The 13,618-nt window shown below is 42.6% G+C and overlaps 1 protein-coding gene across 2 annotated transcripts; it reads left to right on the forward strand.

The window, feature by feature from the left end:
- Positions 1 to 3,676: 3,676 nt before the first annotated feature.
- Positions 3,677 to 10,598, forward strand: LOC137268166 (MKRN2 opposite strand protein-like). 2 transcript variants are annotated; one of them, XM_067802699.1, is made up of 5 exons: positions 3,677 to 3,722; positions 5,348 to 5,588; positions 6,027 to 6,076; positions 6,577 to 6,733; positions 8,431 to 10,598. In XM_067802699.1, the coding sequence occupies exons 2-5, from the start codon at positions 5,371 to 5,373 to the stop codon at positions 8,633 to 8,635; spliced, it is 630 nt and encodes a 209-aa protein (XP_067658800.1). In that variant the 5' UTR covers positions 3,677 to 3,722; positions 5,348 to 5,370; the 3' UTR covers positions 8,636 to 10,598. The 2 variants fall into 2 exon arrangements, with proteins under 2 accessions (XP_067658800.1, XP_067658799.1); XM_067802698.1 differs by having other exon boundaries at positions 3,693 to 3,938.
- Positions 10,599 to 13,618: the final 3,020 nt, after the last annotated feature.

Here is a 13,618-nt window from a genome sequence, read left to right on the forward strand (position 1 = left end):
ACTCACTAACTCACTCACTCACTATATACTTACACACCATATCCGGAGGTGGCCGATTTAAACACACGCACTTTCTGCCGACTCTAGAAGCCCATGTGAACACATTCTTTTAAAAGCCTGAGGTGGATTAAAATTCGTTCAAATTAGATACAATTAACCATAACTCTGATGAGAGGACATCCGTTTTAGATACTTGCACCTAACACTAACCCTGATCAGCAGACATTCAACTTAGATACTTGCACCTAACATTAGCCTAACACTAACCCTGATCAGAAGACATTCAACTTAGAAACTTGCACCTAACATTAGCCTAACACTAACCCTGATCAGCAGACATTCAACTTAGATACTTGCACCTAACATTAGCCTAACACTAACCCTGATCAGCAGACACTCAACTTAGATACTTGCACCTAACACTAATCTAACCCTGATCAGAAGACACTCAACTTAGATACTTGCACCTAACACTAATCTAACCCTGATCAGAAGACACTCAATTTAGATACTTGCACCTAACACTAATCTAACCCTGATCAGAAGACACTCAACTTAGATGCTTGCACCTAACACTACTCTAACCCTGATCAGAAGACACTCAACTTAGATACTTGCACCTAACACTAATCTAACCCTGATCAGCAGACACTCAACTTAGATACTTGCACCTAACACTAATCTAACCCTGATCAGCAGACACTCAACTTAGATACTTGCACCTAACACTAATCTAACCCTGATCAGAAGACACTCAACTTAGATACTTGCACCTAACACTAATCTAACCCTGACCCTGAAAAGAACACATGTGACTAAAATACGGGCGCTTTATCCGCAAGCTGAAAAAATACATTGATAAAAAAGTTACACATATTTACGGCAACGATAAACACACACTAAAACCATCTATAAGTTGACAAGTTGTGCATACTACTGAACTGTATAATCGTGTTTTAAAAGAATCGTCGCCATTTCTTGAATCTGGCACCATGTCAGACGGGTAATAAGATATGTAGGTATTTGTAGCAGGTATAGAAGATTTACTATCTTTATCAATGTACAAGTGAAATTATTTTCAGCCATTCTGCCAGTCCAATGATCATTTCCAGACAAATTATGGACTTCAATTACGGAGCTCCTCCGCGTTTCAAATTCTAATCATCGACAGCGTTATATTGAGGAAAATATAGACTTATTCAATACATATGTGCATGAAAAATGTCACAGAACAAACCGGTGCGTGTGTGTATAAAATAGCATTTGTCACAGTGTAAAATTTAGTGTCACTAAACGACTTACCCGCGAATATGCGCATTAGAAGTGATCTCAATCATGTCAGCAGCTCAATCATGTCGTGAAATGCGATTAACAGGATCTGATGTCAACTCTATAGTAACGCAACTGCGTAGGTCGATGCTCATGATGTTGATCACTGGATTGTCTCGTCGAGGCGGGTTTTTTATGTTCACCTGATCTCTGTCGTTTCCTTTGCATGATCTTTGTGACCTTTGCGTTGTATACTACCCATCAAACGTTTAGACTCACGTAAAACACTCACTATATGTCACTCACACACACACACGCACGCACGCACGCACGCACGCACACATATATATATACATATATGGTTACATCGAAGATAAATTTCGCCACTAACTTGGGGGAACAAACTGGAAACTTGGGCAGATGAAGTGCACGAGGACAATGCATCGAAATGCTGAAAAGCATGTACAAATATTGTGCATGTGAACAGCTGCCAGTTGATGTGGCTACATTTACACTAGTGAGTCTGAAACAGTTGATAGGTAATATAGTTTCGTCGAGAAAACGATATCAGTTCATCGACCCCGCCGCCCTGTTGTATCATCAAAGGTACCGCAAGAACCAAAGACTTTTGCTGCTCGTTGTATTTAACCACTTCAGGGACTCAATAAAAAAGACCACAGTTTACTCTAGCCTTCAGCTAGCTGTTAGGGTGCGTGAGTGAGTGAGGTTTCTTTTAGTCCGCTTTTAGAAACATTCGAGCGGTGGATACCAGCTAATTACATATTGTACAGACCCCTGCGTCTTATACTGGGTCACCTGACGTACTTCTCATACACTTTCATGTTATTTCAGTGTAACTTAAATAATTTTCATGAAGTGAATTTAAGATGAATCTATGTAAAATTTGACAAGCAAATGTGAAATCATCTCTGCGCGGTGCGCATAATTTCAGTTCAGGTTTCCGACCACTATTTAACTAATGACATCACATTTATCAATTTCCGAATGCGTCCTCGGCATTGTACATAATATGTTGTTTAACTTGTTGCCATTCGATAAATAAGCAAAGGGAAAATACACAGAAATTATGAGATTGTATAGGTAAGATGATTCCTCCCAAATATGCAAAATTTGATTTGGTTCTTACGAAAATTAAATTTATGAAAATTATTAATACTACACTAACCATGTAAGTCTATGGAAACAACGTCAATACTATCTGGCACGGGTCTGTACCTATATAGGGAATCGAACCCGGGTCTTGAGTGACGAGCGAACGCTTTAACCACCTGGCTACGCCACCGCCCTGTTAACCGTTAGACAGACTGATAGTTCCCTGCCCTTTGTGACTATGTGAATGGGTGCATGTGTAGATTTGATTGGCATTTCATAGATAGACTCGACTGTTGTGAGATAGTGCATCCATCTTTCTGTCAATATAGTATTTGGTAAATATTCCAGTTGATATAACTACACACAGAGTGTTTTTAGGTTCACTGATTTATACTTGGTTTACGATTAAAAACAACTATGATCAGTCGTTTAATGGAAATGAAAAGAAATAAACTATACTCGACATGGGACGACTAGGGAGTTTGAAAACGTAGCCATCACATATCAGTTTGTAGTTATGTTGTGCCAAGGATAGGGTGCTATGTTGAGTCTTGCGTTTTTTTAATCGAAACTCCAACTCTTTTCATTTATTTTACACACAAAAAAAAGAAAACAAAACATTCTTCGTGGTACAAGAGAAACATTACGAAACCCCTGCAATACACATATATATTTTTTTAGGGAAAAGAATGTTGAGTGTGACTTTACAAAGTTGCCATGGGTGACGATTACCGTAATTCCTCTATCAAGATCGCGCCGGGTCTCTAATAAGCATCGGGAGTACAGCAGCTCACTAACAATTACGGCAATTCACACAGTAAGTGCATCGTCTGGAAATCCGCTGAAAAAATAAGCGCTCATTAGACATATTAGAGGAATACAGTATTCAGCACTCATTGGAAAGTGACTGCATGATCTTGACTTACCTGGGCCTAGAGTTTCGAAGCTCTCATAGAGCTAAAATATTCGCAAGTGCCATTCATTAGCACTAACTCACGACTATCTTAGCGCTAGGAGAGCTTCGACAAAGTAGGCACTGAACTGTTTATAGGGGAGGTGAAGTAGCCTTCTGATTAAAGCGTTCGCCCGTCACGCCGAAGACCCCGGTTCGATTCCCCACATGGACATAATGTGTGAAGCTCATTTCTAGTGTCCTCTGCCACGATATTGCTGGAATGTTGCTAAGACCGACGTAAAACCCAACTCATTCACTCACTCAACTATTTATGGGCATGTTACCGCTGATCATTTTTACTTTGTCGACAAGTCCCGATACTGTTGAAGAGTTATGTCCCTTGTTCTATCACGGAAGTAAACAAATACCACATGTTGTCTTCGTGGTCAGTGCATTTTCGTGTCATTTGAAATCATTGGCAGTACAAATCGGAAACACATCGCAGATTTATAAGTGTTCAGACAAAAGCCGTCTTGGCTAATCATTAAATTCCCGAACGTTAGTACTCGCCAACCCTCCTAGAGGTCGCCCTCCATCACATCAAGTGATGTTCGTCATCTACCGATCTAGTTTACAGGAGAGCCATCATAGCGTCTAGTGTGTGAGTGTTTCTGATGTGTTGTGTGACGAACTGCCTCGTGAAAGTTCATTGAAAGCAGAAAATAGATCAATTGGCAATCCTCCCTTGATATGTATTCTATTTATTGCGATTATTGCGAGTGGTTCTACATAAAACACGTATTCTTGAGCACAGAACGATAACAAACGATGTTTACAAGGGAAATCCTTCTTTGAAACTACTGAAAGCATTTCACAACTGCTCATGCGCACTCATAGGCGCACGCATACTCGGTGACAGAGTGTGTCTCGCACAGACACACACACAATTGTCTGTACCCAAAAGTATGTGTCAAGTATTCATTCATTCTTGTTAATCTCCTCAGCTATAGCTCATGTACCTGTATATAAACTGTTACACCTTGTCCTCCCATATGCTTGTGAAAATAAAGAAGTTTATCATCCATAAAACTTGTTCCTTCACCTTTAGCTCAGCAACTTCTGAAAATGCCCCTAAAACAGTTTAAGTATTCATTCGTCATGTTCACCGGCTGTAGGTACCTTTCTTAAGGGGAGCACTTAAGAAACAACGTTAAAAGAGTGTTATGTCAATACTTTGAAACAGAAAAAGTAATCTGTACAAAAATGCCTCCTTGTCCTCCCATCAGGACGCTGGTTCATCAACCTATTTGTATATTTTAACAAATCTGGCCCCCAAAAAACATTAATGTCTGTTTGAAAGTAGGTGTATAAAAAACAATTCTGTGAAAAAGTGGTTTTAATCCACTATTTTTTCCAACATTCAACACTTTACGTGCATGCTTTGGTTTGGGCCACAGTTTCATGACAACCATACATTAGAAATACAGTAGTTGGCCATAAGTGAGTCATCACTGGCCAGCTAGCTTGTAGCTAGTAACAGTCCAGTTGGGTCAGTAAGTCTGCCCACTCACTGTCTCAACTTACTAGTGATTTTTCATGTGATCATTTTGTAAATATATAACTCTCACTGACTTGTTAAGTTATAAAAGACTTTTATATCATGCAAGATTATGGCCTTATAAAAATGTTCTTCATATTAGTAGCTTAATGTTGATACTGGTGTCATGCCGACAATAACTTACTCTCATCTATTTTTGTAATCTTTTGTTTAGTTTCTTTATTCAGATTTGGTGATAGTGAATTATTTTGTGGGCTTGTAACTTTCAGCAAGCCCAACTGGCTAGCAAAAATTATTTCTCACACAACTTACATACCCACTTACACTCACTGAAACACACACTTTCGTACACTGACACATGTTCATAAATGCATGCTCGATCACACACACACACTTACACGCACTCATCCCTAAATGCAGCCCAGACATTACTGACTGATTTTGCACACTTTATATTTACTTTTGTACTCGATAGCTAGAGTTGCGCTAACACAAGTATTCTGTTGCTGCAGAACTGACCATTGGACAGTCAAAGATGGACATTGACGAGGATGGTCTACGTTGTTTCCAGCACTGCCGCCGTGATGTCAACATCATCTGCTTCTGTGTCCCCCGGGTCTGCCCCTTGTGTGGGGGACACACAGACAGAACAGAGAGCAGAATACCCCCCTATCCCCTGCCTTACCCATTCATTACCTCCTCCAGCGTCAGTTCGGGTATTGTACTACGGCCCACACTAGGTGACTTTCTAAGGTAGGTCATTCACCTAGACGAAAGATGATGCTTTGTTTCTTTAATCGGCAGTAGGTTAAAAATCTCTTGTACAGGACAATTTATAACTCATAGCTGGTGGGTGTGATGATGTACAATGTGAATTAAAATTTATGTATGAAGTAAGTGACCCATCTTGCATGTCGTGTACAAAATCAGTGAACCCTCACCCCACCCCCCACAATTTTTAAGCACAATTCTTTAATATTTATATATTCAAAAATGCTGACACCACCCACCCCCCAAGTGCATATGTACACAGTTGATGAACTCTCTACCTCCCCATTTCAAAATGGGTGACCCCCTTAAAATAATCATCATCTCTTTTCACTCCCCTTCCTCCTCAATTCAATAAATAATCTCTTGTTTCAGCTGAGGGTTAGTGTTAAATAACTTGTTGTAATGTGTTATCTGTTTTAGACACTACACGCCCCAGGCTGATCTCCATATTGGGCTAACAGACTCAACAGGTAACTGTCATACCCTCTTGAGAAAGCCACTGTTGGTGAAACCACTGAGTTCTTTAGTATGAAGTTCTCATCTGTGGGATAGAGTAGGTCTCAACCCAAGAGGTCCTGGAATAGAATAGCTATGAGTCTTCAGTTCTGGGGCACACCTGTACAGGCCCTTCCTGTTCAGGGGTTAAACAGCTCTCAGACATGATGTTCCATGGGTAGAAGAGATACATATCCTGCTGCACACCATGTTTGTGTCCCAAACAGCAGCCTATGACAGAATCTATCTATAGTAAACCAAACTTGTCTTCAATGCTTGATTGGCATTTTGGAAGCTGCTATTCAAAGAACATAGAGAATGTTCTGTTTCATCCTCTTTTTCTTCAATTGTGGGGGAATAAAAAGAAGATGAGACCCAGAAAATTCCCTGTGTTCATACTTGTCTCGTCAAGAATTGGAAGGGAGAGTGCCAAATGCATCTTGTCAGTTTTCTTAGGCTGGCATTTCTGCTGCAGGCTGTGTGCATGACTTCGATGAGGAGGGACTTCACATTGGAAACACATGGCCTCAGTGTGTTCAGGTCAGGCTGGCGCCAGATCTTCAAATAGATGCCAGCCCCTGGGATCAGTGTTTAGCACAGTTTGCAGATAGGTCCAGCTGGGGATCTCACAGGTAGGTGGAGGATGCATCCTGGAGGTGGGTATCACAGGTATGTGGAAGAGTTTTAGCTGGGGTGGGTCTCACAGATGGGTGGAGGAGCGTTAGCTGGGGGTGGATCTCACACGTGGGAGGAGGAGTGCTAGCTGCGGGTGGATCTCATGCTTGGGAGGAGGATTGCTTGATGGGGATGGATCTAGAGATAGGTAGAGGAGATCTAGCTGACGGTGGATCTCACACTTGGGTGGAGGAGTGCTTGATGGGGATGGATCTACAGGTAGATGAAGGAGTGCTAGCTGGGGTATATCTCACACAATGGAGTATGGGTGCTAGCTGGGGATGGATCTACAGGTAGATGAAGGAGTGTTAGCTAGGGGTATATCTCACACAGTGGAGGAGGGGTGCTAGCTGGGGATGGGTCGCACAGGTAGGCAGAGGAGTGCTAGCTGGGGGTGGGTCTCACACTTGGGTGGAGGAATGGTAGCTGGGGGGGGGGTCTCACAGGTAGGTGGAGGAGTGCTAGCTGGGGGGTCTCACTGGTAGGTGGAGGAGTGCTTGATGGGGATGGATCTACGGGTAGGTGGAGAAGTGCTAGCTGGAGGTGGGGTGTCACAGGTAGGTTGAGGAGTTCTAGATGGTGGTGGATCTCACACTTGGGTGGAGGAATGGTAGCTGGTGGGTCTCACAGGTAGGTGGAAGAGTGCTAGCTGGGGGAGTCTCACAGGTAGGTGGAGGAGTGCTAGCTGGAGGTGGGGTGTCACAGGTAGGTTGAGGAGTTCTAGATGGTGGTGGATCTCACACTTGGGTGGAGGAATGGTAGCTGGGGGGTCTCACAGGTAGGTGGAAGAGTGCTAGCTGGGGGAGTCTCACAGGTAGGTGGAGGAATGGTAGCTGGGGGGGTCTCACAGGTAGGTGGAGGAGTGCTAGCTGGGGGGGTCTCACAGGTAGGTGGAGGAATGGTAGCTGGGGGGGTCTCACAGGTAGGTGGAAGTGTGCTAGCAAAGGGTTGGGTCTCACAGGTAGGTGGAGGAGTGCTAGCTGGGGGGGGTCTCACAGGTAGGTGGAGGAATGGTAGCTGGGGGAGTCTCACAGGTAGGTGGAAGTGTGCTAGCAAAGGGTTGGGTCTCACAGGTAGGTGGAGGAGTGCTAGCTGAAGGTGGGGTGTCACAGGTAGGTTGAGGAGTTCTAGATGGCGGTGGATCTCACACTTGGGTGGAGGAATGGTAGCTTGGGGGGCCTCACAGGTAGGTGGAGGGGCGCTAGCTGGGGGGTCTCACAGGTCAGTGGAGGAATGGTAGCTGGGGGGGTCTCACAGGTAGGTGGAGGAGTGCTAGCTGGGGGGGTCTCACAGGTAGGTGGAGGAATGGTAGCTGGGGGAGTCTCACAGGTAGGTGGAAGTGTGCTAGCAAAGGGTTGGGTCTCACAGGTAGGTGGAGGAGTGCTAGCTGGGGGGGGTCTCACAGGTAGGTGGAGGAATGGTAGCTGGGGGAGTCTCACAGGTAGGTGGAAGTGTGCTAGCAAAGGGTTGGGTCTCACAGGTAGGTGGAGGAGTGCTAGCTGGGGGGGTCTCACAGGTAGGTGGAGGAGTGCTAGCTGGGGGGGTCTCAAAGGTAGGTGGAGGAGTGCTTCGTGGAGGGAGGGTAACACAAGTAGGTGGAGGACACAAGTAGGTGTAACATTATGTCACTCACTTACTCACTCTTCTGTTGCAGCTATCATGAACAGGACAACAACTGTTTTGACTTCGTCCTTCGATTTCTTCACAAATTAAACCTCCACTATCATGTGCCCGCTTTACTGAACAAAACAGACTTTGCCACCATGCTGGTAGCCCCAAGCACAACCAGGGCTGCCAAGTTCGTGTCCTTATATAGACAGGTCAAAGCTGCAGGATATGTGTGTCAGACTGTGTCCTGATGCCAGGATATGTGTCAGGCTGTGTCCTGATGCCAGGGTAAGTGCCAATCTGTCTCCTGATGTCTGGATATGTGTCAGACTGTGCCCTGATGCCAGGATTGTTTAAGATTGCCAGATGTGTAACCACATCTTATTTTACCAGCATCTTGTTGCCAGCTATTATTCCAAACTGGAACAGGAATGACAATGTCGGTCTAACCGTCACCGTACATGGATGACAGAATCCCAGTTGGACGTAATCATCAAAATGTGACGACTGCATCAAAATCTGGATAATGATTGCTGGTATAAAACCACACCACTACTAGATGTTGAAAAATAGGTTACTCTTATATTTGTATGTGTAGCTTTTGTCGATTTGAGAAAAAAATGTACAAAATATTTTAACTACATCCTTTAGAAGACATCTTTGAAAACAAATGTCCAAGCACCTTTAAAGATATATTTTGATAGACATTGCATGTTTCAAGCTATGTTATCCCTACAGATGTGTAGGGTTTGATGTCATGCCCAACATGCCTGTGGCCTTTGATGAAATAAATAGTAATTAACTCATGGACAATTAAATGCTTATTACACTCTGCATAAGCTCGTTAATTACCGACTTGACTTAATGAATGACACTTTAGTACTGCCATTGGCATTCTCTAGTACTCTCTAGTACTTTATGCTCAACTGAACAAACGCTGTTACATCCTTTGTGATTGTGCATTTGGGATTTTTGGATAAAAGTAAACATTCCAAGGAAGTGTGGCACTAAAAGAGAGATTGGAAATGTGCATTTTTCTGAAACACACAAAAATATTCAGATTTAGAATATATGTATTTAGTATGTTTGTGCAGCACCAAATATGGGCGTGCAAGGTGCGTGGTGGCACTGAAGACAAGCTGTATGCAGATTGCAGACATTTTTACCCCAATAAACTGAAGCTGCCAGTGAGGTACTAGAAAGTTAACAGTCATGACTTATCCCACCAGGTACCCATTCACTGCTGGGTGAACAGAGGCAAACTGACTTGCCTAAGGTGAGACCACATATGTTACATGATGCTTTGTTCTGGTGCGGGACTGATGGGCGCATAGCAAGTCAATATTTTCGTGTAAGTCCAATAGGTTGCCAAGCTTTATGTATCCATTACGTTGAGGACTTGCCCAACCTTTTCGGCAACAATCATGGCTAAGTCTGTTTTTAAAGGTAGCTACGCCCCTGACTGAAGTCTTAGAAACTCTCAGAAGTCAAGCTACTAAGCATAAAGAGCAGACTTAACCTTCAACTAATATGTGATGTTGGCTCTATGCACAAGAACAGGGGGTGGGTAGCCTGGTCGCTCGACACACACCGATGGCATGGGTTTGATTGGTTAAAGCATTCACTCGTCACACCCGACAGCCGGGTTCGATTCCCCATATGGGTACAATATGTTGAGCCCATTTCTTGTGTCCCCGCCCTGATATTGAAAGAATATTGCTAAAAGCAGTGTGAAATCAAACTCACAAGAACACACACCACCACCCATGTATGTGATAATTCTCTCCATCTAAGGACCCGTGAAGGTCCGGGGTAGAATAGGCCTTCAGCAACCCATGCTTGCCATAAAAGGTGACTATGCTTGTCGTAAGAGGCGACTAACGGGATCGGGTGGTCAGGCTCGCTGACTTGGTTGACACATGTCATCGGTTCCCCATTGCGCAGATCGATGCTCATGTTGTTGATCACTGGATTGTCTGGTCCAGACTCGATTATTTACAGACCGTCGCCATATAGCTGGAATATTGCTAAGTGCGACGTAAAACTAAACTCACTCACTCACTCACTCTCCATCTAAGTGTGATCAGGATGGTTTTGCCAATTGACTTATCTGTAGTTTTATAACAATTTGTTATTTAACTCATAATTCAAAATGTAAAAAACATGTGGTTGTGTTAATGTAAATTGAAATGGTATAAAGGGATTTTCAATTTCTGAATTTGTCTGGTGTGTTATTTCTTTCAGAATTGCATATGTAGTGATTTACAGTGGAATATAATTAGGAACATTGACGTTAGCATGATGTGTGTGTGGGTGTATTTTGATGTGTGAGTGAGGGATAAACTGTCCTGAAGCGTCAGCAACACCACGATGCCACGGTCAGCTGTTAGAAACACTCGTAAAATATCAGTCACGTCATTGTTAAGACTATCGAGGTGAGGAATCTGTATTCTGTATCTCCATGTCCTCAAACTATAAGCTTCTGATGAAAACTGAAATAACGTTAACTGTGTGCGTGGGTGCGCGCGCGTGTGTGTGGCGTTAGGAACTATTCGTACGCCTGGTCTTGCGTTTCTGTCAAACCAAAGTGAAAGTAGTGAGTTTGGTTTTACGCCGCATTTACCAACACCCCAACAATATCGCTGCGTGCGGGGAACGGAAATGGACTTCATGCGTTTTACCCACGTGGGAAACACAACCCATATTTCAGCGTGACGCGCATTACCCACATGAGGAACAAATTAGTTTGCTAGATCCCCAAATATCGGACGGTGGGACTGCCTAGTGGATACAGCGTTCCCGATATGGGTACCCGTTAGCGTGTGAAACCAATTCCTGGAGTCCCTTGTCGTGATGTAGCAGGGAAACTGTATACGATGTCCATGATTTGCATCACTGGATTGTCTGGTCCAGACTTTATTATTTACACACCGCCGCCTTATAACTGGAATATTGCTGATTGCAATGATTTTCATATTGCGATATATTTCAGTAATTTAAGAGATATTGCAATATATATTGTGATATATTGACTGGAAGGTTTCTGTCCAAGTGCGTACATCATAAATTCATAATAGCTGTCTGAATCATCTTAATTGTTGTTACACCATACTTTCAGGCTCCTTATTGTTACTGTATGTCAGTGATTCATTCAGATGTAACTCCAGTATAAACATGTGTTGACATCAGCTGTTTCAAAATGAAACACAAGCATGATTTAGGTAAACTGCTTGAGCTTACAATTTCATGTGGCCTCCAATAACAAAGATAATTAATTGCCTACATTGTCATTATTCAATCCTAAAAAAGTTAGAAGACTTTTGGCCTTTAAGATAAATTCATGACAAATGTCCCATTATGAAAAAAGCAAAATGGTCACTCGGAGCCAGAGGCTCTACTAATGATTCAAAATAAATAATTTTTATTTTCAACAAGTGGAATGCATAAGAAAAGCCAGATTTATTTATGTCAACTGCTTTATTATGTCAAATTGTTTAACACGAATAGCACGATGTTTCGGAGTGTTTGCTTGTTCCTTCATGGCCTGATGAAGGAGCAATCATAGGCTCCGAAACGACGTGCTATTTACAACAAGAAGCTGACATAAATAAATCTTGCTTTTCTTAAAAGATGTGTCCATTTGAGGCCACTTGATTCCTCCAAAACGTCACATCTAATGTCATTCAAACCCACAGAACTTTGTAGAATATTTAGCACTTTTTGGAGCCACTTATAAAGACACGTCCACCTGTTAATTGTTACATGAAACCAACAAAAGTAAAAGCATATTATGTACTTTGAGAGCACATTTCGTGGCTACGGAAATAAGGGAGCTAACTCTGGTTGACCCAATATTTTGCCTATTCTAGACCAGACCGCGATAATCGTATCGCGGGATACCGGTATATACCGGTTTGCCGGTGATATTGCTCAGCCCTGCCAACCACCCAACAGCATGCAGTTCATGCTTGTCTTAAGCGGCGCCATATGGGATGTGATGGTCACATGCACATGAACGAACATAAATATCAGGATATCAGTCACTGAGTTGTTTGGTCCAGACGCATTTATTTACAGGCAAAGGGTTCAAGCAAGAGGTCGGTCGAAATTCGTATTGGCATCTGTTTTGAGAAGAGAACAAATATCACAAAGACATGATTAACTGAATCAAAAAAGATGATTTAAAAAATAGGGTTTATTCGTAAAATTTCAAGATGTAAATGAAAGAAACAGGCTTCACACATAGTACCCATGTGGGGAGAGCCGGGGCTTAGGAGTAAAGAATTCTTTTACCACAAATCTACCCCACCACTCCCAACTGTCTACAAACATCTGTATTAGAACTGATCTTCAACAACCCATACTTGTAGAAAAGAGCCCACTAACGAGATCAGGTGGGCAGGCTATCTGACGTGGTTGACACGTCATTGTATCCTAACTACGTAGATCGATTCTCATGACATGATGTTTATCACAGGATTGTCTAGTTGCTTATTTACAGACTGTAGCCATACAGCTGAAATGGTCGGTTCAGGCCCGACATCGGAGTGTTAGTCTCCAATAACTGCAACTCGTTTTCAAAATTCAGACACGCCTGTCATGCTATTATTTTTAAAATTAAACTTTGATTAAAATGCAGATGTGTACATCGGGTTTAAATGGGTGTATAAATTCCGAGGACTGTCCGTGTTCCCTATGGAACGTAGAATACGGATATGAAATAACACCAAGGATGGTGCATGCTTGCCATTTCTTTTCATATGTGTTTCATCCCATATTTAATGATGCAGTTTTAACTTCCGCAAATTTAATTTTCATTTGCATATCTGCTGTTTATAACACGGTCGCATATGTGAGGTGTTTGCTTTAATGTTTTAAGTTAACTTATGGCAGTACAGTGTACTGGCTTCAGATATAATATATATGTGTTTATGGATGTGAACATTTTCATAATAAATCTTAAAGGAGGTGGTTGGAGCAGGGTTATCTAGGCGGGGTACAACCCTTATGCACCTATTCGACCTCCGTAAAAACATTTTAAGACGTTTCGAGTGAGCTTTGTGCTGATGAAAATCCACAGCAAATACGGTTTGGTCAAACACACACGCGCACTCACACGGGTACGCACACGCACACGCACACGCACAATAGGGGATATTTATCATGTCAATAGTTTTAAGGGAAATGAGGAATGTTTATCATAACAAAAGGCGGACATGTGAGTGAGTGTAGTT

Source organism: Haliotis asinina, chromosome 16, assembly GCF_037392515.1.
Source record: "Haliotis asinina isolate JCU_RB_2024 chromosome 16, JCU_Hal_asi_v2, whole genome shotgun sequence".
Classification (NCBI taxonomy): Eukaryota; Metazoa; Mollusca; class Gastropoda; order Lepetellida; family Haliotidae; genus Haliotis; species Haliotis asinina.

Excerpts from the sequence above, each read along its gene's own strand:
- LOC137268166 (XM_067802699.1), top strand. The coding sequence starts at position 5,371 with ATGGACATTGACGAGGATGGTCTACGTTGTTTCCAGCACTGCCGCCGT. Across the intron at positions 6,077-6,576 it reads TGGGCTAACAGACTCAACAG|GCTGTGTGCATGACTTCGAT; the intron begins GTAACTGTCATA and ends TTTCTGCTGCAG. Across the intron at positions 6,734-8,430 it reads TCCAGCTGGGGATCTCACAG|CTATCATGAACAGGACAACA; the intron begins GTAGGTGGAGGA and ends CTTCTGTTGCAG.